Source organism: Anolis sagrei, chromosome 2 (assembly GCF_037176765.1).
Source record: "Anolis sagrei isolate rAnoSag1 chromosome 2, rAnoSag1.mat, whole genome shotgun sequence".
NCBI classification, from domain to species: Eukaryota; Metazoa; Chordata; class Lepidosauria; order Squamata; family Dactyloidae; genus Anolis; species Anolis sagrei.
Genome location: NC_090022.1, coordinates 174404510 through 174432116, shown reverse-complemented (window position 1 = coordinate 174432116; position 27607 = coordinate 174404510). Strand labels below are relative to the sequence as shown.

The following is a 27607-nucleotide window of genomic DNA, read 5'->3' as shown; positions in this document are numbered from 1 at the left end:
GAACCTTGGCCCAAGCAGTTAGTCATCCATGGCACTGGTTCTCAAGCTGTGGCCCTCCAGGTATTTTGGACTTCAACTCCCATAATCCCACGCCAGTGGCCACAATGGCTGAGGCTTCTGGGAGCTGAAGTCCAAACCTCTGGAGCACCAAAGGCCTCTGGAAGGCGAGGAACCTCCTACGAAGGAGAAGGAAATCATAGGCGATAGGAAGGAGGTTTCTATTGGCTGCGGCTGATCCTACTTCGCGTCCCTATTGGCTGCCTTTTGGAACCAATATCCTCCTCCCGTTCTGATTGGCTGTGACGCGCCGGGAGAGCAGGCGAAGGGAAGCAGCGGTGAAAGGAGCAGAGAGGGAAGAAAGATGGCGTTGCGGGTGTTTGCTGGGTTTTGGCTGTTCTTGCTTCTGGGCCTGGCGGCGGCGCAGACAGGACAGGTGCCCTTGCTGGCCTGGTCCAGCCACAGGTACGCGGGCCTCTGGACTACCTTGCAGGAATGAGACAGCAAAGGGCTGTCTGGAGTGCGTCTACACTGTAGAATTAACGCAGTTCGACACCGCTCCGTGCTGTGGGATGGTGGGAGTTGTCGTTTGGCGAGGCACTGAAGCCCTTCTCTCTGTACAGCATGCACTGGCTTGATTTTGGTGAAATGTTTACTTCATCTTGAATTAAATGGCGTTTTTCCATCATTGCTCCCAGGCCCCTTCTGCACTGCCATATAATCCAGATTATCAAAACAGATAATCCACATTATCTGCCTTGAACTTGATTATCTGAGTCTACACTGCCATATAATCCGGTTCAAAGCAAACAATTGGATTTTATATGTCAGTGTAGAAGGGGCCTCAGAGCTGAAGGGCAGCCCTTCTGGTTATGAAGGGCTATATTATTTACTAGCTGTCCCCTGCCACGCGTTGCTGTGACCCATTTTGTGTCTATGTGTTTTGTGTGTGTATATATGTGTGTGCAGTGGGTTAAACTGCTGAGCTGCTGAACTTCCTTACCAAATATTACAGGTTTGAATTCGGGAAGCAGGGTGAGCTCATGCTGTTAGCCCCAGCTTCTGTGAACTTGTATTGTCGAAGGCTTTCATGGCCGGAATCACTGGGTTGTTGTAGGTTTTTTCGGGCTGTATGGCCATGTTCTAGAGCAGGGGTCCTCAAACTAAGGCCCGGGGGCCAGATGCGGCCCTCCAAGGTCATTTACCCGGCTCTCGCTCAGGGTCAACCTAAGTCTGAAGCGACTTGAAAGCACATAACAACAACAACAATCCTATCTCATCAGCCAAAAGCAGGCCCACACTTCCCATTGAAATACTAATAGATTTATATTTGTTAACATTGTTCCTCATTTTAATTATTTTATTGTTTTTAAATGTTTTTTACATTACAAATAAGATATGTGCAGCGTGCACAGGAATTCATGTTTTATTTTTCAAATTATAATCCAGCCCTCCAACAGTTTGAGGGACTGTGACCTGGCCCTCTGCTTAAAAAGTTTGTGGACCCCTGGTCTAGAGGCATTCTCTCCTGATGTTTCGCCTGCATCTATGGCAAGCATCCTCAGAGGTAGTGAGGTCTGTTGGAACTAGGAAAAAGGGTTTATATATCTGTGGAATGACCAGGGTGAGACAAAGGACTCTTGTCTGCTGGAGCTAGGTGTGAATGTTTCAACTGACCACCTTGATTAGCATACAATGGGCTGACTGTGCCTGGAGCAACTTAGTTTGAAAACATGCAAATGTGAGTAGATCAGTAGGTACCACTCTGATGGGAAGGCAACAGCGCTCATGCTGGCCACATGACCTTGGAGGTGTCTACGGACCACGCCGGGTCTTCGGCTTGGAAATGAAGAGGAGCAGCACACCACAGAGTTTGACATGACTGGACTTAATGTCAGGGGAAAACCTTTACCTTATATATTTGTGGATATATGTGTATTTGCACATATGTGTGGTTTTGCACATGCATTTTGATGTTTTATATATATATTTGGCTTTTAAAGCCTTTTCTGCTGTGTTTTACAGTGTTTTTATGAGTGATGGTCACTCGTTGGCCTGATAGGTGTCAATTTTGTGTCAATTCGTCCAGTGGTTTTTGAGTTCTGTTAATCCCACAAACGAACATTACACTTTTATTTATATAGACTAGCCATCCCCTGCCACGCGTTGCTGTGGCCCAGTCTGGAAAATAAAGTAAAGTTTATATATCTGTGGAATGACCAGGGTGGGACAAAGGACTCTTGTCTGCTCTCACAACCACCATGTCAGACTACACAGAGAAGCCATTGAAATCCGCAAGCATGTGGACAATTTCAACAGAAAAGAGGAAACCATGAAAATGAACAAAATCTGGCTACCAGTATTAAAAAACTCTAAAATTACCACAGCAAAACAACAGAGAGTAAACAATCAGGCACATCTAATCACCTCTCAACAAAAGATTACCCCAGGCACTGCCAAGCCATCAAATGCTAATTAAGGTGGTCAGTTGAAACATTCACACCTAGCTCCAGCAGACAAGAGTCCTTTGTTCTATCCTGGTCATTCCACAGATCCATCTTATTAGGACGACTGACCACTGTAGTTTTATATTTAGTGTTTTTAAAGTTGTTTTGTAATTTGTGATATATGATATTTTAATGAATGTATATGTTTTTATGGCTCTCGATGAGGTTGAGAAGCTCGGTATACAAAACTGTGAAATAAAATAAACAAAAATAAATATATAAACTGATTTTCCTACTTCCAACAGACCTCACTACCTCTGAGGATGCTTGCCATAGATGCAGGCGAAATGTCAGGAGAAAATGCCTCTAGAACATGGCCATATAGCCTGGAAAAACCTAGAACCACCCAGTTACAGAATCTGCTGAAATTATCAGATTCTGTACAAGATAGGTAGGAACACAATGTACCTAGTGAGAATCCATCTTTAGAAAAAAAAATGCTATTCTTAAATAACATGTTACAGCAAAGATGAAGGAGAAGCTGACTGAACTGCAAGATATTTTGACATGGGACATGTTTGGTTTTCCAAATTTATAACCAAACTAGCTGCCCCCTGCCATGGATTGCTGTGGCCCAGTCTGGTGACCTGGAAACTAGTGTTGGTTTCTAATATGTATAATTTCTTTATGCTTATGGGCAAACAGTATTTCTTGTCAGTGTTGATGTGGAGATTGTCTAGTTTGCCTACTCTGGAACATGTAACATATCATTGTCCTTCTTTAGAGGTCCTTTTGAAATCTCTGATACTATATCTGGCATGTGTGTGTGTGAATCATATCTATTTATCTATATCTAGGGCTGGATGGCTCTTTCTCAGGAAGGCTTTGATTTTCTTGTCCTGGTGAAGGGAGTTGGACTGGATGGCCTTACGGCAGCATTACTCAACTTGGGGGTCGGGATCCCTGGGGGGGTTGTGAGGGGGTGAGAAGGGTCGCCGAAGACCACCGGAAAAACCTACAACAACCCACAGTATTTTCTGTTGGTCATGGAGGTTCTGTATGGAAAGTTTGGCCCAATTTTCTCGTTGGTGGGTTTCAGAATGCTCTTTGATTGTAGGTGAGCTATAAATCTCAGCAAATACAACTCCCAAATGTCAAAGTCTATTTTTCTCAAACTCCACTTGTGTTCACACTTGAGCATGTTGAGTATTCATGCAAAGTTTGTTCCAGATCCATCATTGTTTGAGTCCACAGTGCTCTCTGGATGTAGGTGAACTACAACTTCAAAACTCAAGGTCAATGCCCACCAAACCCTTCCAGTATTTTCTGTTGGTCATGGGAGAACTGTGTGCCAAGTTTGGTTCAATTCAATCGTTGTTGGGGTTCACAATGTTCTTTGATTGTAGGTGAACTATAAATCCCAGCAACTACAACTCCCAAATGACAAAATCAATTTTTTTGAGCGAAGGACATACATTGGGTTGTTAGGTGTCTTGTGTCCAAATTTGGTGTCAATTCATCCAGTGGTTTTTGAGTTCTGTTAACCCTATAAACGAACGGTACATTTTTATTTATATAGATTGGTGGAGTTCAGAGTGCTCTTTGATTGTAGGTGAACCATAAATCCCAGCAACTACAACACCCAAATGACAAAATCAATTTTTTTTTGAGTGATGGTCTCTTGTTGGCCTGATAGGCATATTGTGTCCAAATTTGGTGTCAGTTCGCCCTGTGGTTTTTGAGTGACGTTAATCCCACTAACGAACATTACATTTTTATTTATATAGATGTGTATTTCTGTTAGAAGACTGGGTAGGCATTTCAAGGAATGTAGACCTTTACTGAACTTTGTCAGAAAGTCCAATAAGGAGGTGTGAAAGGAGAGGTTGTGGATGGATGCATTCTTGCAAATGCACCGATTCTCAGGGTGGGACAAAATTTGTGACAACCTATAAGGAATGTAGTTTTATGCTGAGCTCCTTCCTGACATTCTGCTCTCAGCCATCCATACTTTGTAGCCATTCATTACATCTTATGGTAACAAATATTATGGTTTGACTTTCTGTTCTGTGAAAATGTTCCTTTTTATTATTTTTATTAGCCGTCCCCTGCCATGCGTTGCTGTGGCCCACATGGGGGTTCTGTGTGGGAGGTTTGGCCCAATTCTATCATTGGTGGGGTTCAGAATGCTCTGTGATTGTAGGTGAACTATAAATCCCAGCAACTACAACTCTCAAATGTCAAGATTCTATTTTCCCCAAACTCCACCAGTGTTCATATTTGGGCATATTTAGTATTTGTGTAGAGTTTGGTCCAGATCCACCATTGTTTGACTCCATGGTGCTCTCTGAATGTAGGTGTACTCCCAAACTCAAGGTCAATGCCAACCAAACCCTTCTGGTGTTTTCTGTTGGTCATGGGAGTCCTTTGTGCTAAGTCAAAGAATCAAAGAATCAAAGAGTTGGAAGAGACCTCATGAGCCATCCAGTCCAACCCCCTGCCAAGAAACAGGAATATTGCACTCAAATCACCCCTGACAGATGGCCATCCAGCCTCTGCTTAAAAGCCTCCAAGGAAGGAGCCTCCACCACACTCCGGGGCAGAGAGTTCCACTGCTGAACGGCTCTCACAGTCAGGAAGTTCTTCCTCATGTTCAGATAGAATCTCCTTTTTTGTAGTTTGAAGCCATTGTTCCGCGACCTAGTCTCCAGGGAAGCAGAAAACAAGCTTGCTCCCTCCTCTCTGTGGCTTCCTCTCACATATTTATACATGGCTATCATATCTCCTCTCTGCCTTCTCTTCTTCAGGCTAAACATGCCGCTCCTCATAGGGCTTGTTTTCCAGACCCTTGATCATTTTAGTCGCCCTCCTCTGGACACATTCCAGCTTGTCAATATCTCTCTTGAATTGTGGTGCCCAGAATTGGACACAATATTCCAAGTCTGGCCCAATTTCATTGTTGGTGGGATTCAGAGTGCTCTTTGATTGTTGGTGAACTATAAAACCCAGCAACTACAACTCCCAAATGGCCAAATCAGTGTTTTAATGAGTTAAGGACATACATTGGGTTCTTCGGTGTCTTGTGTCCAAATTTTGTGTCAATTCGTCCAGGGGTTTTTGAGTTCTGTGAATACCACAAACGAACATTATATTTTTATTTATATAGATTTTTCTGATTTTTTTCTTACATGGAGCTCCATTGTGTAAACTACATGTTCTGGCATTTCGAAAGGGAAGAGAAATGTCATCTGGTTTGCATTGTGTAATTCTGTGCTGTCTCACATGCCTTTCATTTCCTTATTTCAAGAGTTCCAGAAATTGGAAACTTACGTTGGCCCCTTCCACACAGCTGAATAGAATCCCACAATATCTGCTTTGAACTGGGATATATGGCAGTGTGGACTCAGAAAGCCCAGTTCAAAGCTGTATTGTGAGTTATTCTTCCTTAATATTCTGGGTTATATGACTGTGTGGAAGGGCCCGTTGCTTCATATTCTTTGTTTTTGTCCTTTCTGAGCTCTAAAATAACTACTTTAAGGTATCCTTTCTTGTAGCCCTATAATTTGTTCTTACTGTATAGTTGAGTTGGAACTCTATAGTAGTTTCCTGTGGCCAAATTGGGGTTTCGGCCCTATCTGACATGGAAAGTCAAATTAAAATTGTCCTCGTGGTCAAAAACAGAACAGAAATACTCATTGTGCTCCTCTACCCTTATGTTTTTTAATTAGTCAAGGAGAGTCATAGAAAATAGTAGGATTCTTTCTTCCCGATAATCTGAAACAAGACCCACTAATTGCCATTATTGGATTTTCAAACCATGTCAATGGGGCTACAATATACTTAAAAGTTAGATTACTATTGAAAAGAGGAAAATAGCCCCCTTTGGGTTCCAAACAAAAAAGGGTAATTCAGTGACTCTGGAGTATCAAGGGCCACCAAAACAGACTTTGGGGATCACTTTTTGCCCACCCTGTTGTAAGTGTAACTGACGTTGGTAGTATTTGTATTTAGATCTGCTGAAACCCATTTTGAGATTGATTTCAGTGTGAGCAGTTCTTCTGAGTTTTTCAGAGTAAAACTTTCTTTCTGAGAGCACAAAATGCCTGGTTATTTTGCTGCCCGTATCTCTGAAGCTGAACCTTTAAAGAAATTGGAGTCAAGATATTCCATAGATGGTATGCCACCCCCCAAAATTAGGACTAATGTATACAAATATGAAAAAATAATATTGGAAATGTATTGTCGAAGGCTTTCATGGCCGGAATCACTGGGTTGTTGTACGTTTTTTCGGGCTATATGGCCATGATCTAGAGGCATTCTCTCCTGACGTTTCGCCTGCATCTATGGCAAGCATCCTCAGAGGTAGTGAGGTGCCTGGAGCAATCTTTTGTTGAGAGGTGATTAGATGTCCCTCTCGACAAAAGATTGCTCCAGGCACTTCCAGATTATCAAATGCTAATCAAGGTGGTCAGTTGAAACATTCACACCTAGCTCCAGCAGACAAGAGTTCTTTGTCCCACCCTGGTCATTCCACAGATATATAAACCAATTTTCCTAGTTCCAACTGACCTCACTACCTCTGAGGATGCTTGCCATAGATGCAGGCAAAACGTCAGGAGAGAATGCCTCTAGAACATGGCCATATAGCCTGAAAAAACTTACAACAACCCAGTGTATCCCGGCCATGAAAGCCTTCGACAATACAATATTGGGAATATTATTCCCAAGAAAACCAGAGTACTACTTACTAAATATTACTGACTCAGATCTAATTTGGACCAAAATAAAGATATTTTAGTTCTTGTGGGTTTTTTCGGGCTATATGGCCATGTTCTAGAGGCATTTCTCCTGACGCATCCTCAGAGGTGAGGTCTTGCCATAGATGCAGGCGAAACGTCAGGAGAAATGCCTCTAGAACATGGCCATATAGCCCGAAAAAACCCACAAGAACTGAGTGATTCCAGCCATGAAAGCCTTCGACAATATAAAGATATTTTATTTACCTACATCTCAACTGCAGCAAGAATATCATGCAAAACTTTGGAAAATAGACAAAATTCCAGAAATATACGATTGGATAAATAAAATACAAAAAATTAAAGACATGAAGAATAGCTCGGGAAGCCTAATAAAAGGAACAGATTGGTTGTCCTTTGAGAAATATGTGAAAGAGAAGAGACAGTATCTAGCAATGTGTTTTTGCGGGGTTTTTTTCCTATCAGTTTATGTTTCTTTTATCTTTAATACATTTATCTCTGTTTTTTCCTTATCTATGATTAAAAAGGAGTTTATAGAGAGATGAAAAATTAAATAAACAAAAAAATTGATAAATAAGCAATTACGTAATATAGGTGAAGACACAGAATGGAATTCAAAGGATTTTCTCATCTCTTATTTAGCTTTTTTCTATTTTTAAGGTATTTTTGTATGTTATTTTTTCCTCTTCATTTTTTGCCTATTTCAATTTATTTTTAAACATTTTCCTACTTTCCTATAAACTTAGTGTTCTCCCACTTTCTATGTAAATTCCAACAAAATGATCATATTTCTGGGTTGTTGTAGGTTTTTTTTGGGCTATATGGCCCTGGTCTAGAGGCATTCTCTCCTGACGTTTCGCCTGCAGCTATGGCAAGCATCCTCAGAGGTAGTGAGGTCTATTGGAACTAGGAAAAAGGGTTTATATATCTGTGGAATGACCAGGGTGAGACAAAGGACTCTTCTCTGCTGGAGCTAGGTGTGAATGTTTCAACTGACCACCTTGATTAGCATACAATGGCCTGACTGTGCCTGGGGCAAACTTTTGTTGAGAGATAATTAGATATCCCTGACTGCTTCCTCTCTGTTGTTGTGCTATTGCAATTTTAGAGTTTTTTAATACTGGTAGCCAGATTTTGTTCATTTTCATGGTTTCCTCCTTTCTGTTGAAATTGTCCACATGCTTGTGTATTTCAATAGATCGTATTTGTGTGCGTATAATACAATAAAATTATTAATTAAAAAAAGAAATGGGAGTAACAGCAGCAGCTTTGATAGTTCCTTGAAAGTTTTGGCTGAAGGTCAGAGCAGATGCACTGCCCTATTCACATCTCAGATATCCACCATACCTGCATAAGAGATCTTTGTCAGAAATATATGCCTTCCCTAGCTCTTCTCCCCCCTTTGATCCCTTTCCTTTACTCCTCTTTCGTGAAGCAGATCTTTGTGGCCCCCTTCATCCATTCCACATGAGGGGCACGTGGTGACAGAAACTCAACTTGCAGCACTACTGGACTCGGCACTAGACAGCGGACCTCATAATGTGCTGCTGTTCCTTCAGGAGAAAGTGAGTATTTGTTTTCGGGTCCTTGGTTTAAACTGTATATACTCAAGTATAACCCTAGTTTTTCAGTCCTTTTTTTAGGCTGAAAAAAGTTTCCTGTGGCTTATACTCGAGTCAATATTATTTATTATTTTACTTTCTTGTTGTTATTATTATTACATTTATTATTTTGTTGTTATTATTACATTTATTATTTTACTCTATTGTTACATTTATTATTTTACTGTATTATTATTACGTTTATTATTTTACTCTATTATTATTATTTTACTCTATTATTATTGGAGGACATGTAAGCATATTTACATTGAAGAAGGTTAGAATAATGGTTCAATCAGAGTTGGACAGTCTTATCTTGAATTACAGTTTTATGTAAATATACAAAAACATTTAACCTACTGATGCCTAAATTAATATAATTTTATTGGTATCTATTTTTATTTTGAAATTTACCCGTAAATGCTCCATTTCTCACCCTCGGCTTATATTCGAGTCAATACATTTTCCCAGTTTTTGTGGTAAAATTAGGTGCCTCGGCTTATATTTGGGTCGGCTTATACTCGAGTATATATTATTATTATCATTATTATTATTATTATTATTATCTTTATTTATACCCTGCAAAATCTCCCGAAGGACTCGATGCGGCTTACAAAGGCCAAGGCCGCAACAAACAACAACATACAAATATAACAGTAAAACTCATAAGCAAATAATAAAACATCAAGCAAAGACAATAAAACACTAAAAACAATGACACATGATGCATTTAAAATCTAAATGCCGGGCCAAATGTAATGAACAAAATTTAAAAGTGCTGAACTTGACAGTAGGTATGTAGAGGTTTTTTGGAGGTAGGTGCAATGTGCAGACAATCCTAGTTTCTAACAAAGTGCATTTGGGACATGATGCCAGGAGTTTCCTAATCTGGAAAGGCACGCTGGAACAGCCAGGTCTTCAGGCTCTTCCTAAAGATTGCCAACGTTGAGGCTTGTCTGATATCCTTGGGGAGAAAGTTCCAGAGTCGGGGGGCCACCACAGAGAAGGCCCTGTCCCTCATCCCCACCAAACGCTCTTGCGACGCAGGTGGGATCGTGAGCAGGGCCTCTCCAGATGTTCAAAGGGAACGTGTGGGTTCATATATGGAGATGCGATCATGCAGGTAGGCGGGTCCCAAACCGTTTAGGGCTTTGTAGGTGAGCACAAAATAGCTCGTGGTCCACCTCTGGCCCCAGGACTCTTTAAGTTGTGACCCATGTAACTCTGCATCGGGTTTCCCAAACCATCAACCCCCACTTTTTAAAGACTAGCACAATTTTTTAATCATTTTTTGCCCCCAAATTACACAGAAATATGAAAACACTTATCACATAAGCACCTCAAGACCCTGTACTATCGAATGCCCCGTTTTCCTTTCCAGTTCCTCTCAGAATGATGGAGGAAGTGACACAATGGTTTTTGTGCCCAGTCAGGGGTTTTGTGGTCTGTTTAGGGAGGGATCTGAGGGGATTGACCATTGGCCTCAGGCAGTCATCCATCCCAGGCATTATATTGTACTGAGCACTTACAATACCTTTGAATTGTGAATGAACCTCAGTGAGCAGTTCTGCTCTCCAAATAAATCATGACAATCATTCCCTGGTGAAGTATTTCCAGTCCATACAGTAGGGGATGAGTCTCTTCACAGTTGTATTAATCTATTTCACTATGGATTTAGCTACCTGGGGCAGCCTTCCCCAAGCTGATGTCCTCCACGAGTGATGCAGTGCAAACTTTTCCCATTTTTTTTGTCGTGTCAGGAGCAACTTGAGAAACTCCAAGTTGCTTCTGGTGTGAGAGAATTGGCCGTCAGCAAAGACGTTGCCCAGGGGACGCCCAGATGTTTTGATGTTTTTACCATCCTTGTGGGAGGCTTCTCTCATGTCCCCTCATGAGGAGCTGGAGCTGACACAAGGAGCTCATCCACGCTCTCCCCAGATTCGAACCTGCAACCTGTCGGTCTTCAGTCCTGCCAGTACAGGGGTTTAACCCACTGTGCCACCGGGAGCTCCTAAGCGTTTCCCATCATCCCCAATCACCATGGTTGATCTGATTGTGCCTGATGGATTTTGTCATATGTGGATGGCCCCACCTTGGGGAAACTCAAAAGGGAGTCTCAGACCTGGACTCAACAGCCTTTCAGACTTTGAAAAGACACCAACAATTATTTATTTATTTATTAATTATTTACAGCATTTATATACCGCTTTTCTCACCCCTAGGGGGACTCAAAGTGGAGGGAGAGGGCTATCCTTTATAAGTCACCGATAGGCTGAGAAAGGCGGTATACAAATACAGCAAATAAATAAATAAATAAATAAATATAAAAGATTGCCCATAGGGACCCTAGATTTTGTGGGGTCTGTTTTTAACAGGAGATGCTTTCCACTCCCCTGTCTCACTAGATTAGGGAGAAACCTTCGTCATACCTACTTTTCTCTAAGCCCTTTATACAGTGGAAAATTAAATGAAAACCACTATACAATTTGCCTGAATCAGCTGAGGACCTGGCAAAGGGAGAGCCAGAGAGCACGGGGCTAAATGGAATGAGGAAGTGATAACAGAAAAGTCACGAGGCTTCTCGCTCACATGACCAGGGCAAGGAAACCACTGTGTCTTTGCTACTGTCAGTGTTGTGAAGAGATCCGAAGCCCAGTTCCTGGGCCTGGCTTTAATCATCCTGGAAGTATTAATGTGGTAGAGCCACTATTCAGATGGCTGCTTTTAGATATTGGTAATCTGCATCATGGGACTGAAAACGATAAAAGTTAAAAAGCAGAAATGTCCCACCCTGATCATTCCACAGATATATAAACCCATTTTCCTAGTTCCAACAGCCCTCACTACCTCTGAGGGTGCTTGCCATAGATGCAGGCGAAACGTCAGGAGAGAATGCCTCTAGAACATGGCCATATAACCTAAAAAAACCTACAACAACCCACTAAAATATACATCTTTATTCAAATAAGTATCCTTGTTTAAATCAAAAAGTGATGATTGCCATATCTATAGGCCGAAGGAATATAACTTCTGTTTTCTGCTTCTGAAGGGACTAGACATGAACCGAGAGATTCCATCTGACCATTAGGATGAAGTTTCCTACTATAAAGGCTATTTGATAGCAAAATAGACTGCCTCTCCTTTTTAAGGAGTCCTTACACTGTTGGCTGACTGTCTTTCAAAAGTAATTTAGTTACAGTATGTATTCCTATGTGGTAGTTTTTAGACTACATCAGTGGTTCTCAACCTGTGGGTCTCCAGATGGCCTTCAACTCCCAGAAATCCTAACAGCTGGTAAACTGGCTGGGATTTCTGGAAGTAGTAGGCCAAAACACCTGGGGACCCACAGGTTGAGAACCACTGGACTAGATACTTTTTACATTTTCTTCCAGCTTTGTGTGTTTATGTAAGGGTGGCCATTTCCATTCTGCTTGGCCACAGGAACTGACAAAAAGATCATAGTTAGATCTTTCATAACAGTACTAATCTGAGTTTAAAACAAAGTTGTATTTTTCTCCCAGCTCAGTGTTGAGGATTTCACTGCATATGGAGGAGTATTTGGAAACAAGCCAGACAGCGCCTTCCCCAACCTAGAGGTGAGTGAATGAAAAATAATGATATTTGTTGGAGAAGTCACTAATTCCACCATCCCCAGCCACGGAAGTCTGATACATTTATATGAATCACACCACTGCCCTGCGTGTCAAAAGAGGATGTCAGAAGAGGAACTTGAAATCCAGTTGTGGTTTAAACTCTGCCTAGCCAGCTTGAATTCTTTTTCCATTCCTCAAATCAGTGCCAAGTTGGCACAGCTTCTCGATTCTTTGTTTTAGTCCAGTGGTTCTGAACCTGTGGGTCCCTGGGTGTTTTGGCCCACAACTCCCAGAAATCCCAATGGTCTTAGGAACTCCTTTGGCAGAGAAGGCTAAAAATCTGTCCTTCTCTTACTTTTTGGAAACAGATGCCAAATCCTTCCACCAATAGCCCTCCTCCATCGTGATTGGCCAGCCTTGCAGCCGGGGGGGAGGGCTGCTTTTGAGGCTCCAAGCAGGGAGGGGATAACAGGCATGCTTGGTGCATGGCAGCATGGTGCACATATGAGGGAGAGTGTGCAAGGCTGGAGGGAGGCCCTTCAAGGTATGGAGGTTCTGTGTGGGAAGTTTGGCCCAATTCTATCATTGGTGGGGTTCAGAATGCTCTTTGATTGTAGGTGAACTATACATCCCAGCAACTACAACTCTACAATGTCAAGGTCTATTTCCCCCAAACTCCATCTGTGTTCATATTTGGGCGTATTGAGTGCTTGTGCCAAGTTTGGTCCAGATCCATCATTGTTTGAGTCCACAGTGCTCTCTAGATGTAGGTGAACTACAACTCCAACACTCAAGGCCAATGCCCACCAAACCCTTCCAGTATTTTCTGTTGGTCATGGAAGTTCCATGTGCCAAGTTTGGCTCAATTCCATCATTGGTGGAGTTCAGAATGTTCTTTGATCATAGGTGAACTATACAACCTCCAAATGACAAAATGAAGCCCCACTCCAGGTATTCAAATTTGGGTGTATTGGGTATTGTGCCAAAATTGGTCCAGTGAATGAAAATACATCCTGCATATCAGATATTTACATGACGATTCGTAACAGTAGCAAAATTACAGCTATGAAGCAGCAACAAAAATATTTTTATGGTTGGGGGTCACCACAACATGAAGAATGGTATTAAGAGGTTATAACATTAGGAAGGTTGAGGTCTACTTAAAGACCAGGATTCAGTGCTCACTCAACCATGAAAACCCATTGAGTGACCATGGGCAAATCGCACTCTCTCAGCCTCAAAGGGAAACAAAGGCAACCCTCCCACAAATCTTGCCAAGGAACTCTATAATCGAGTTTCCATAGGTCAGAAGTGACTTAAAGGCATATAACAACAACAGCAGCAATCTTTATTCCAACCTGTCTCTGAAATGTTTCGTCTATTAATTTATTTATTATTTACTTCCTGGGTGATGGGTGGTGATGGGAGCAAAGACAGAAGGGAGCAGAAGACATTTCCATCTTGTCTTTACTAGTAATATAAAATAGTATATTGTATATACATATAATATTTATAATATTATAATGTAATACAATATAATACTAGTAATAATAATATATTATAATTATAATTATATATTTACAGTACATTTAATATTACTAATAATATTACAATATAATGGTATAGTAATGTATAATACTGATATTGTACTATGCTAATAATATAATATATTGTGTGAAAATATATATTGTAAGCCGCTCTGAGTCCCCTTCGGGCTGAGAAGGGCAGCATATAAATGCTGTAAATAAATAAATAAATTTGGTTCTTCACAGACCAGTGCCCAGGCCAAGAGGTGAATTGAACAAACACACAACAAGAAATCTAGTCTATTCTGGAATTTGCTGTGTGTATGTTAGTCTAAGATTACTTTTGCTAGGTTTTTTTTCTGTTAAACCAACATAAATTAAAAATGAAATACTGAAAATTATAACTAGGTAGGCCAGGCTTTCCTGAATTAATGTACATTTGAAAGCTCACATTTCTTGGAGTGTGTCTTGGAATTACTGCCATTAGTAGAGGGGCCAAATTGATTCTGTAGTACTAAAAGACAGGTGGGCAACTTGTGAACTGGATTGTAGCTCCCATGTTACTTGATGATCAACTATGCTGGTCAGGGTTCATGAGCATTAGCATGTGGAAAACTATAGGTTGCTCATTCTTGCACAAATAATGTACTGTCGAGGGACAGGGAAGCTCATGATCACTTTGTGGCCTGATGTCCTGTTGACAACAGCTCTGACTCTTCGCCCTTGGCTTCCCAACAGAATGCGGTAGGTGCAGCCTCCTCTTCCTTGGTGCTTCCTTCTGTGGACTGGTTTGCTGCCAGTGCTGTCCCTGCCTTTTTGAAGGCCAAGCTGGGCATCTCGCCTCTCCATGTGGATCAGAATACCCTTCAGGAGCTGCGGCTCAACGCCAGCTTACCTGCCCTGCTATTGATACGGCTGCCCTATACTACTGGGTAAGTAACCAGCCTTTTGGCATCCTTCTTATTACTGAAGATAATAATAATAATAATAATAATAATAATAATAATAATATTTATTTATACCCCGCCACCATCTCCCCGCTGGGGACTCGGGGCGGCTTACATGAGGCCAAGCCCAGACAACAAATTATAGCAGAATAAAACCAAAAACGCAAACAGTAAACAACAACATCATAATTACATAACACATATGAATACATAACAATATAAAATTACAATAAACACAATCACAATGACAGTGGGCGGGCTACATGTAATGATAAAAAGAAAGTTAATTAAAAACTGATTAAAAACTCAAGTGAGATAAGGAGAAGCAGGTTATTTGTGGAAGAGGGCTCATTAAAAACAGGGGTTGTGGAATCAAGCTTTCCCACAAAAGGGGGGACGGGGACGTATACTCCAATGACAGAACGTTGAGGCTAAGCAATAGTGTGAGGTTGTATACCTACTCACCAGATGGCTAAAGTGCTTTCCCATCTACATCACCAAATGCAACATTTTTTTTAATTATTAAACTTTATTTGTACCCCGCTAGGGACTCGATGCGGCTTACAAAGGCCAAGGCCTCAATACAACAACAGCAAACAATAACAATACAATACAAAGCAAATTAAAAACATAAGCAATAACAAAACATTACACCATTACACAATAAATACCAGGGCCAGGCCCGTGATGGGTACAGGTTAAAAAGTGCTGGGTGTGACAGGTGGTATGTTGGAATTCTGGGCAAGTGCAATGTGCAGAGAGTCTTAAACTCTAATAATGTGCTTCTGGGACATAGTGCTGGGGGTTATCCTGTTTTGGAAAGGCACATCGGAATAGCCAGGTCTTCAAGTTCTTCCTAAAGACTGCCAACGTGGGTGCTAGTCTAATGTCTTTGGGGAGGGTGTTCCAAATTTGTGGGGCAACCACAGAGAAGGCCCTGTCCCTCGTCCCCACCAAACGCGCCTGCGACGCAGGTGGGATTGTGAGCAGGGCCTCTCCGGATGAATGAAGGGAGCGCGTGGGTTCATAAACGGAGATGCTGTCACGCAGGCAGGCATGTCCCAAACCGTTTAGGGCTTTGTAGGTAAGCACCTGATTTTGGTTCAGTAGGTAAACGGCAGCCAATGGAGCTCCTTAAACAGGAGGGTTGACCTCTCTCTGTAGGGAGCGCCAGTTAACATCCTGGCCGCTGCCCGTTGCACCAGTTGGAATTTCCGAGCCATTTTCAAGGGCAGCCCCACGTAGAGCGCATTACAGTAATCCAATCTAGAGGTGACCAAGGCATGGACCACCCCGGCCAAATCAACCTTTGCGAGGTATGGTCGCAGCTGGCGCACAAGTCTTAGCTGTGCAAAAGCCCTCCCGGACACCGCCAACGCCTTAGCCACAAGCGTAAGTGATGAATCCAAGAGGATTCCCAAGCTGCGGACCTGTGACTTCAGGGGGAGTGTAACCCCGTCCAGCACAGGTTGCCATCCTATACCCTGATCTGGTTTACGATTGACCAGGAGGACCTCTATCTTGTCGGGATTGATCTTCAGCTTGTTCCTCCTCATCCAGATAGCCACAGCAGCCAGGCACTCGTCCAGCACCCGAGGGTGGAAATGAGTAGTAGAGTTGTGTGTCATCTGTGTAGAGATGGCATCCAACTCCAAAACTTCGGATTACCTCTCCCAGCAGTTTCATGTAGATGTTAAAGAGCATGGGAGACAAAATAGAGCCTTGCGGGACCCCACAGGTCAAAGGCCAGGGGTCCGAGCAGGCATCTCCCAGCTTCACCATCAAGAGATGTGCACAGCTGTAGTATGAATAGTAGGCCCAAATTTTTTTATTTAACATTTGATTTATTTATTTATAATAATAGTAATATTAATATTGAACTCTATTTATACCCCGCCACCATCTCCCCAATGGGCTAACATGAGGCCGAGCCCAAAAAGAATACAACAAAATAATATACAAAACAAAATCAAACACAACAAAATACATAAAGCAACAAAATAAAATAGACAAAATAAAATTTACCATATTTCTATCCCACCCAACAAAATAATATACAAAACAATAGAAAATTAAATACAACAAAATACAAAATGCAATAAAATAAAATAGACAAAATAAAAATTTACCATATTTCTATCCCACCCTATCTCACCCCAAGGGGGACTTACAGCTTGGCACAATTCGATGCCACATCAAAACATAAACATAACAGATTATAATACATTAAACATTAAATCATTAAACATAAAACAATAACATATAAATATAATTAAAACAATAGTTAAAACAGCAGTTAAAACAACCACATAGTCCACATAGTGTTATCATCTGGATAATCTACAATCATTTTAGAAAATATTTTCCTAGTTCCAAAATTGACATTTCAACTGTCTGTGTTTCTTATCCCAAGATCTCTATCTCTTTCATATATTTTTCAGCACATAGTATCCCTCAATCCAGCCTACTCACATTTCTTGGGATCCATACTTCCTGCTTCTTCCAGTGTGAATGGGAACCACCCTTCCCTAAACTTGCCATTGTATTTTTCCTAGCATTTCAAGTAATTCAAGTAGATGTTTGATCGTGTGCCAAGAATGTAGGCTTCCTTCTCTCCCTTCCAGCCAGAGGCAGCGGGGTCTTAAATGAAATTACTGCAAACTACCTTCCCACCATTGGCAGTGATGGGAATTATGTGGCACTGCAGATATTGTTGCATTGTAACTTCCATTATTATTCACTATTGGGTATGCTGACTAGGGCTACTATTCCCTAGTCAGGGTTCTACTATTCCCACTCCCGAAAAGGGAGAGGTTGGCATTTTGTTGGAGACTAGTTTCAATCTTATTGGTTCCCCTTTTATTTATTTATTTGCAACACTTGTATGCCGCCCTTGTCACCCCGAAGGGGACTCAGAGCAGCTTACAAGATATATATACATACAATACATTATATTATTAGTAATATTACATGTAATATAAAACGTATAATTATAATATCCTATTAGTAGTAGTAGTACTATAATAATACTAACCAGGGCTGTGGTGCAGCTGGCTGGGAGTCAGCTGCATTAAGGTCACTACTAACTGAAAGGTCATGAGTTTGAAGCCAGCCTGGGTCAGAGTGAGCTTCCGACCAATTTGTGTAGCTTGCTGTTGACCTTTGCAGCCCAAAAGTCAGTTGTATTTATTTATTTATTTATTTATTTATTTAGAGCTTTTATAACCCGGTCTTCTCGACCTCCGAAGAGGGACTCAGACCAGCTAACAGCGGAAAATTAATACACACATAGAATAAACATAATAGCATCATAATACATAAATACATTAAAATGCAGATCATACCATTACAAAAGCCAGGTTGTCAGAGTAAAATCATAAATTCATCACCATCCGCCAGTGTGGTCAGCCATTATTGACTCAATCATCATTCTTCAAATGCTATATTCCAAAGCCACGATTTTACCAGCTTTCTGAAAGTCAGGAGGGAAGGGGCAGATCTAATCTCCAACGGGAGAGAGTTCCAAAGCCAAGGGGCCACCACCGAGAAGGCCCTGTCCCTCGTCCACACCAGACGCAATTGCGAAGGAGGTGGGACCGAGAGCAGGGCCCCTCCAGAAGATCTTAACAAGTTGCATCTGTCAATTAGGAAATTTGAGTACTGTGTTTGCAGGGAGGCTTATTTAACTAATTTATGACACCATAAAAATCTCCAGTAAGTATGCAAAGAATGAGGAAGTACTTAATCAGTATCACAAATGGTCGGTGAAGGGACTGCTCCCCTGGTGGCCAGAATACTCTCATCAAAAGCTGGAATATTAAGTAGCCTCTGTGTGTCTGTCTATATATGTTGTGTGTCTATGGCATTGAATGTTTGCCATGTATATGTACATTGTAATCCGCCCTGAGTCCCTTGTGGGGTGAGAAGGGTGGAATATAAATACTGTAAGTAAGTAAATAAATAAATAAATAAACAAATACATTAACAGTAACCTCTCTCTTCTCTCTCTCTCTCTCTGATTCACTTCTGCAGTTCAAGTTTGATGGCCCCAAAGGAAGTTTTGACCAGCAATGGTAAGTAAAAGCATGGAACCCATAATTCACTGGGAAGGAAGGATAGCCGCTAAAGTCACTTTGGGTGGGCATGCTGGGTTAAATATTCACCCTCTGAGAAAGGCCACTGCTGGATGTGTCTGGAAGGCTTGTGGACTTGTAACTGTCCCATATGTAATCCTATTTGTGGACTTGTAACTGCCTCATACGTAAGAGGACATGAGAGCACTTTGAGATAAGGTTTTTCTCTAACAAGATTTCTCCATACAGATGAAATCCTGGGGCAGGTTCTAAGTGGCCTTCAATCCGAAGACATTCCCTATACAGCTATCCTGACTGCTTTACGGCCCTCACGGGTATGTGGACCTTCTGATTCCTGTGCTGCTTTGGTTGGCTTATTGAGCCATTCAATGTCTTCAGACTACAGGAAAGGAGATTCCACCTGAACATTTGGAAAAACTTCTTGACTCTGAGAGCTGTCCAACAGTCGAACTCTCTCTCTGCTCCAGAGTGTGGTGGAGGCTCCTTCTTTGGAGGCTTTTAAACAGAGGCTGGATGGCCATCCATCGGGGGTGCTTTGAATGCTATTTTCCTGCTTCTTGGACTGGATGGCCCATGAGGTCTCTTCCAACTCAAATATTCTATTATTTGTAGGCAACTTTGTAACATGAATCCATCTTTCTCTCTTCTGGTTTTTCTCTCATCCATCATTCCAATCTCTTCTCACACTGTTTTTTTTATTTATTTTTTTGCTTTTATGGGGATAATATATTATGTATCTTAATTTTGGGGTGTTGTGTGGTTTCTAGGCTGCATGGCTGTGTTCTCTCAGCATTTTATTCTGACCTTTTATCTGCATCTGTGGCTGGTATCTTCAGAGACTCTCTCTTCAAATCCTCTGAAGATGCCAGCCACAGATGCAGGAGAAATGTCAGGAGAAAATGATGCTTAAACATGGCCATACAGAAGAAGAGGAGGAGGAGGAGGCGGAAGAGCTTTATTTTTCTACCCCGCTTCCATCTCCCCAAAGGGACTCGGGGCGGCTTACATGGGGCCAAGCGCAGGGAACATACAATTAAAAGCAGAGCAATAATAAAATGCAATTTAAAAACAAAACAAACATAACAATAATAGACAAGCATCAAGCAACAAAAGAACTAAGCGGGGGGGGGGGGGGGGGAGACCTAAAATACGAGCTGATTAAAGAGTAATTGGTTCAACAAGGTGGATAAAAAAGTATAATAGCATAGGAAATATCATTAAAACAGAGCAATCTAACAGGATCAGAAACAATTCAGTATGACTTATAATATCTGAATAATAATGTAATATAGGAAATTTAGGTTGAATGATAATTCGGTTGCAATACAGCCCGGAAACCACACAACAGCCCAGTGATTTATGTCATGAAAGCCTTCAGCAGTACATCTTGTAATTTTGCTTTGAACCTTGTCTACCAATGCTTTTTAAGCTACCTGATTTAAGCGACCAGGAAGAATGGCTTTCCCAAAATGTCAGGAACTAGAATTATATTTGTGCCCATTGGTTGAAAGCATTCCTTTCTTTCCTGACAACTTGCAGCTAATAGTCTGAAGTCCCTGGTCCATAGCACCCTAGTAAACCACTCGGATAACTTTGTTATATGCAACCTGTGCCTGGTATAAAACGAATGAACATTTTTCCTCCAGGTTGTCCGGGATGTGTCTGGCTTGGCCCCTGAGAGATTGGGCCGACAGCTACTCCAGAAGGAGACCACTGTGGCACCGCTCCGTTTCCCTGCAGATAAGCCCTGGGTACTCTTCTGGGCCACCAACTTCTCAGTGGCTATCAACGACACATGGCATGACCTTACAAATCTCACGTTTGGGGACCGTGCTACCGTTGATGTATCAAAGTCTACAAATACACAGAATGCTTCTGAGTGAGTTGTGGAAGAGGATGAAATGGGCAATAAAGGGACACAGATTGAAGTAATTACATAGTGGGGAAAATTTTGTTGGCTCTTGGAAGTCAGGGTGCTGGAGATCCTGGTGTGTAGCATATGTATGCTTTTTACAAATAATCGAGCCAGAATATGATTTTAATAAATTAAACCATGTGGTTGCTAATTTGTATACAGTCACTTTTCCACATTCGCTGGGTTAGCGACACAGGAACTCTGTGAAAGTGAAAAACTGTGAATTAAAAAAATCCCTGCCATTTAATTTTTTTAAAATTATTTTATATCAGGACGCTCTTTGATTGTAGGTGACCTATAAATCCCAGTAACTACAACTTCCAAATGTCAAGGTCTATTTTCCCCAAACTCCATCTGTGTTCATATTTGGGCATATGGAATATTCGTGGCAAGTTTGGTCCAGATCCATCATTGTTTGAGCCCAAAGTGCGCTCCTGATATAGGTGAACTACAACTCCCAAACTCAAGGTCACCAAACCCTTCTAGTGTTTTCTGTTGGTCATGGGAGTCCTGTTATACCACGTTTGGTTCAGTTCCATTGTTGGTGGGGTTCAGAATGCTCTTTGATTGTAGGTGAACTATAAATCCCAGCAACTACAACTCCCAAATGACAAAATCAAAAAAAAATTGAGTGAAGGACATACCTTGGGTTGTTAGGTGTATGCTGTCCAAATTTGGTGTCAATTGGCCCACTGGTTTTTTAGTTCTGTTAATCCCACAAACGAACATTACATTTTTATTTATATAGATAGATTCCCTGCCATTTTTTAACCTGAGAGAACATCTCTCTAGAAATGTCAAGGTCCTCCAGTGAGACTCGATGGTGAACTTCAGAAGGATGTTGATCACAGAGTTCCCCTGGAGGACCTAAAGTTTCCTAGAGTGAGCATTTCAATCAAATTGTAAAAGTCAAGCCTGTATATTGTAATATTATTAGTAATATTACACGTAATAGAAATATAAAATTGTAATATATTATTATTAGTAGTATTAGTAGCAGTAGTATATTGCATTATATTATAATATTATGAATTATGGACATTTTTGGTTATTAAAATCTACAGGAGTTACTAAGGTCTTCTCTGGTTACTACCACTTTTAGAGATCTGCTTGTAAACACTTCTGTGCATCTCCCAACCTTGGTATTGAGTTACTAGGCTGTGAGATTTCCAATAACTAAAAGGAATGACAGGCAGTCCCCAAATTACGAACAAGACTAGCTCTGTATTTTTGCTCTTCAGTTGAATTTGTTTGTAAGTCAAGACAGGGACATATTTAACGTGAAACTCCAGCACAAACATACACATGCTTTGGATACCACAGGGAAGGGTGAACACTCCTGTGGTGATTGTGTTGCTGCCTGTGTCCCTGTTCAGGAGATTTTCCCTCACTTTCTGTCCCTGTGTACATTGGATTTTGGAAACGTTGTGGAGACAAGGATTGGGAATAAAGCTTCAATGCAGAGCCCTTTCCTCCATAATAATGACTCTCCCAGGAATGGATTTTCCTTAAAGATAGATAATACAGATTTTGATTGATATTGGTGCTTTTGAATATTAACATTGTTTTCTTTCCATGCCTTAGGTTGGTATTGAGTTATCCCAGTGTAGGTGGCCAACCCTTGACAATCACGTAAGTACAATGGACACAGTTTCTTCAGTTCTAACTTTATGTCAACCATCATTTTATTTATTTATTTGTTTATTTATTTACTTTACTTGTATACCGCAGTTTCTCAGCCCAACAGGCGACTCAACGCGGTTTACAACAAGGATAAGAATCAATCAACGATATACAATTTAAAACCATAAAAGCATAATATAAAATATTGACACAACAATAGACAACACAATGCATCTCATAACTAGAGTCGTGATCCAATCCGTCGTCCAAATTTCCATTCCTGTAATCATCACATTCATTGCACTGTTTAACCGAATGCCCGTTCAAACATCCCAAGTTTTTAATCTTCTTCGGAACACCATTAGCGAGGGGGCTGATCTTACCTCCATAGGAAGGGCGTTCCACAGCCGGGGGGCCACCACAGAAAAGGCCCTGTCTCTCGTCCCCGCCAGCCGCACCTGTGAAGCAGGTGGGATAGAGAGCAGGGCCTCCCCAGAAGATCTTAGGGTCCTGGCGGGCTGATAGGCAGAGATACATTCGGATAGGTAACTTGGGCCAGAACCGTTTAGGGCTTTATAGGCCAACGCCAGCACTTTGAATTGAGCCCGGTAGCAAATCGGCAGCCAGTGGAGCTGGTGCAGCAGAGGAGTTGTATGCTCCCTGCGCTCCGCTCCTGTTAGTATCATGGCTGCCGAGCATTGGACTAGCTGGAGCTTCCGAGCTGTCTTCAAAGGCAACCCCACATAGAGAGCGTTGCAGTAGTCTAGACGGGATGTAACCAGAGCGTGGACTACCGTGGCCAAGTCAGACTTCCCAAGGTACGGGCGCAGTTGGCGCACAAGTTTTAACTGTGCAAATGCTTCCCTGGTCACCGCCGAAACCTGAGGTTCCAGGCTCAGCGATGAGTCCAGGATCACACCCAAACTGCGAACCTGCGTCTTCAGGGGGAGTGCGACCCCATCCAACACAGGCTGTAACCCTATACCCTGTTCGGCCTTACGACTAACCAGGAGTTCCTCTGTCTTGTCTGGATTCAATTTCAATTTGTTCGCATCATTATTTCCTAACAAATATCTTTCCCCTTTTAAATCTGTGGAGATAATTACCTTTGCCGTCATCGAGTTTGGAATACCATCCCACTCAGATATTTTTCTTTTTTTTTAATGGATAAGTCGCTTTGAAAAGGGAATGTGCACACCTACCTTTTGAAGCATTTTGCAACATTCATATTAGTAGAGGATGGAGTGGTGACTGTTTAATTTTGTAGAAAGTGCGGGGAGGCTTCATCTGCCCTATCCCACCTTCCGCAGCATGATAGAGAAAGCTCTGTTACTTTTCCTAGAGCAGACCCGATCCCCCTCCTTTTGAATCCATCTCTCCCCTTCCATCTCTCAGGTTCCAAATGACAAATATCCGCTACTCAGTCTCAGCACAGAACTGGTTTACTGTCCGGACCGTAGTGCTGCACAGACCTCCAAATCCCCCGGCAACTTTCAACGGCACCCAGATCACGGCACCCAGCAACTATTCATTCAGCTGCGCTCGTGTCAGTAGTCAGCCAGCCTTGGAGGGCGTTTTGGTACCCTACAAAAATGCCAGCCACTGGAAAGTGCTGATCGTGAATTTTCAGGTACGCTGTTGTGTATTCTTGTAAGTTTACTGTAGCATGTTGGCTTGTGACAGAAAGCTGGGGCCTTTTGGGAAGCTTTCATATCTGTTTTCCAAATGATAAGCTGTCGCTTCACTGTACGTTTGTGACACTGATGAAGTACTTCCTTATTCTTTGCATACTTCCTGGAGATGACCTCTTTCTTTCTAAGCTCTCCCAGCAGCAGGAAATGGTTGGGCATTCCTTGCTTTTTTGACCTAACTCTTAGGATGTTGAACCAAGATACTACCTCCTGCATTCTTAACTTCCTTGCAGCAGAGGCAGGAATTGTATGGTCTTCCTTATTAGTGAACAACAGCCCCTACTTTTGCCATTAGTGAGGGATGTTGGGAGTCAGACCTGGAGGGCAACACAGTTCCAACCCGTCTGCACATGAACTAGAACTAGGTGTTGCCCTATATGGTGATCATGCATGTTACTTTTAGCACAGGGCTCACAGAATCTCGCAGCCAGCTTTTTTCTTCTTCTTTTAATTAATTGAAGAAATTATATTAAATACATTGTCTTTCTCAAAGGTATGCCATTCAGTGTGTCGATTTTGGGTTTGAAGACAGCGATAGAAAAATAACTACAAAAATATCAAGTTCATCTGCTTATTGAAAGAGCACAGAATTTTATTTATTATTTATTTACAGTATTTATATTCCGCCCTTTTCACCCTGCAGGGGACTCAGGGCGGATTACAAAGTACATATACATGGCAAACATTCAATGCCATAGACACACAACATATATAGACAGGCACTCATAGGCTATTTAACATTCCAGCTTCTGGCCACCAGGGGAGCTGTCGCTTCACTGTCCATTTGTGACACGGATGAAGTACTTCCTCGTTCTTTGCATACTTGCTGGAGATTTTTATGGCCTCGTAAATTATTTAAATTAGCCTCCCCACGTAAGTGGTACCTAAATTTCCTACTTGACAGATGCAAATGTCTTTTGGGCTGCAAAGGTTGACAACAAGCTACACAAATTGGTTGGAAGCTCACTCTGACCTGGGCTGGCTTCAAACTCATGATCTTTCTGTCAGTAGTGATCTTAATGCAGCTGACTCCCAGCCAGCTCTGCCATTGGACCATCAATGGATTGCATTTACTATTGTAGCAAAAATCCCTATGGAAATAAATGACTGCCCCGCAAAAAAACCAAAAAAAGCAAAAAACAATGATGAGCACAGGAAGGCCTTCAATGTGAGAGAACACCTAGCCTGAGAAGTAAACTACAAACTGGATCTACACTGCCATAAAATCCAGTTATCTGATCCCAGACTATCTCCTTGAACTGGACCACATGAGTCTACACTGCCATATAATCCAGTTCAAAGCAGACAACTCGGGATCACACCCTGGGAAACAGCGCAGTATGGATCCAATCCAAGCTGATTTAAAATACATGTTGGCTAAAAACAAATGTAAAAGACTACAAGAAGTACCAGTGTATGCCACAGTGTGCCAGCCTCAAGGTATGCAGGTAATGAGATTAAGGACAGCTAATTGATTGAACACGCATGTGGGTAAAATTAACAACCGTTTAAAACTGCTTAAAATACATGTTGGCTAAAAAGATATGTAAAAGACAACAAGAAGTGCTGGTGTGTTTCAGCCTGTATCTAAAATTGTGAATTGTCTAATTTATTTATTATTATTTATTTAAAGCATTTATATTCCACCCTTCTCACCCCAGAGGGGCTCAGGGTGGAGCACATGTAAACAGCAAACATTCAATGCTGAAACATATTAGACTATACACATACAAAAGCATTAAAATCACATATCGACATTAAAATCCACTAGTTAAAACTGTCTCAACAACCATATCGAATTTGGTTGGCATACTAGGGTTCCTATCGCTGCCTCATTGCACAGTCCCAAAGGCTTGGTCCCACAGCCACGTTTTTATCTTCCTTCTAAAGGACAAGAGGGAGGGGGCTGACCTCATCTCATTAGGAAGGAAGTTCCATAGCCGAGGGGCAATTACTGAGAAGGCCCTGTCTCGTCCCTGCCAAACGCACTTGTGATGGTGGTGGGACCGAGAGCAGGACCTCCCTAGAAGATCTTAATCTCCGTGGTGGTTCATAAGGGTAGATGCATTCGGACAGGTAATTCTGACCAGCCAGCTGTGAATAATGAAATGTGCTGATTTCCTTGGGGGAGGATGGGGGCGTGGGGTGAAGATGGGATCAGGCTCCATCATTAATACATTCTCCCAATTCCTTTCAGATCCAGAGCTTTAATGTGATAGGTGATAAATTCTCCTATGCCAGTGACTGTGCCGGCTTCTTCTCTCCTGGAATTTGGATGGGTTTGCTGACCTCCTTGCTCCTTGTTGCTGTTTTCACCTACGGCCTCCACATGGTCATGAGCCTCAAGACTATGGACCGTTTTGATGACCCCAAAGGACCTACCATCTCTGTGCCCCAGACCGAATAGCTTCCTCCCGTTGTAGCCATTCTGGGCTCTTTCTACCCATTGCCACATCTTCCCAACACTATTCACAAAACCCCGTCTGGTCTCCGTCCTATACCTTTTCCCATATTCAGGTTCTCTTTCCTAATAGATCCTTCCCTTATCACATCTTCTGTGCTTCTAACCTTTCCCCACTATCCCAGCTTCAAATACCCCAGTGGACATGCTGGAATTAAGAGGAATGTGTAGTTTTTCCTATTGGATGGAAAGACAGGTTCTGTCTGAAATGCAGGGTCTTCGTTATCTCATATGAACTTTGTTGAAGGGCAGAGCACTTCAGGGTCCTCTTCTCGTCCCCTTTGGGATTCCAGTGGTACAAAATTAGTCCTGCCTGGTAATGTGGTGTACATATTCTCCTACTTTGTTGTGTTAAATGTCTCTTTCTTACCCAAATCCTCTTCCCTAGATTTTAGATGGCCCTTCCCTCATTCCTCCCCCCACCCCCAGCTCTACCTTTATTTATTTTTGTGGTTCCTGTGATTACTTCTGTTTACAGTGAGTCAGTATTTGAGACTCCATGCTGCTGTTGATCAGGGGAGAGTGGGGTTTCCTTTCAATGACCCCTGCTATTTCGTCAACTTGAAAGATGTGAATAAAAGACAAACAGTCCAGTCTCTTGTGTATATATGAAAGGGGCTCTTGGGAATTTTGCAAGAAAACAAAACTTAAAGCATATTTTTTTAAAAAAGCAACTAGACCTGTGTTTCACAACCTGGGGGTCAGGACCCCTGAGGGGGTCACGAGGGGGTGTCAGAGGGGACACCAAAGACCATCAAAAAACACAATATTTTCTGTTGGTCATGGGGGTTCTATGTGGAAAGTTTGGCCGAATTCTATTGTTGACGGGATTCAGAATGCTCTTTCATTGTAAGTGAACTATAAATCCCAGCAATTACCAACTCCCAAATTTCAAGGTCTATTTTCCCCAAACTCCACCAGTGTTCACATTTGGGCATATTGAGTATCCGTGCCA

The 27607-nt window shown here is 41.9% G+C and overlaps 1 protein-coding gene across 2 annotated transcripts; it reads left to right on the top strand.

The window, feature by feature from the left end:
* The first annotated feature begins 298 nt into the window (after positions 1-298).
* Positions 299-27245, top strand: ATP6AP1 (ATPase H+ transporting accessory protein 1). Of its 2 annotated transcripts, none has more exons than XM_060763249.2 (10): positions 299-462; positions 8637-8766; positions 12324-12398; positions 14660-14853; positions 18901-18941; positions 19191-19276; positions 20609-20841; positions 22462-22509; positions 23896-24130; positions 26389-27245. In XM_060763249.2, exons 1-10 carry the CDS (start codon positions 362-364, stop codon positions 26596-26598), a joined length of 1353 nt encoding a protein of 450 aa, XP_060619232.2. In that variant the 5' UTR covers positions 299-361; the 3' UTR covers positions 26599-27245. The 2 variants fall into 2 exon arrangements, with proteins under 2 accessions (XP_060619232.2, XP_060619234.2); XM_060763251.2 differs by having other exon boundaries at positions 300-462; positions 8640-8766.
* Positions 27246-27607: the final 362 nt, after the last annotated feature.

Bases quoted from the DNA above. Each gene is read 5' to 3' on its own strand.
- ATP6AP1 (XM_060763249.2), top strand. From the start codon at position 362: ATGGCGTTGCGGGTGTTTGCTGGGTTTTGGCTGTTCTTGCTTCTGGGC. The intron at 12,399-14,659 runs GTGAGTGAATGA...GCTTCCCAACAG, and splicing joins GCGCCTTCCCCAACCTAGAG to AATGCGGTAGGTGCAGCCTC. The intron at 24,131-26,388 runs GTACGCTGTTGT...AATTCCTTTCAG, and splicing joins TGCTGATCGTGAATTTTCAG to ATCCAGAGCTTTAATGTGAT.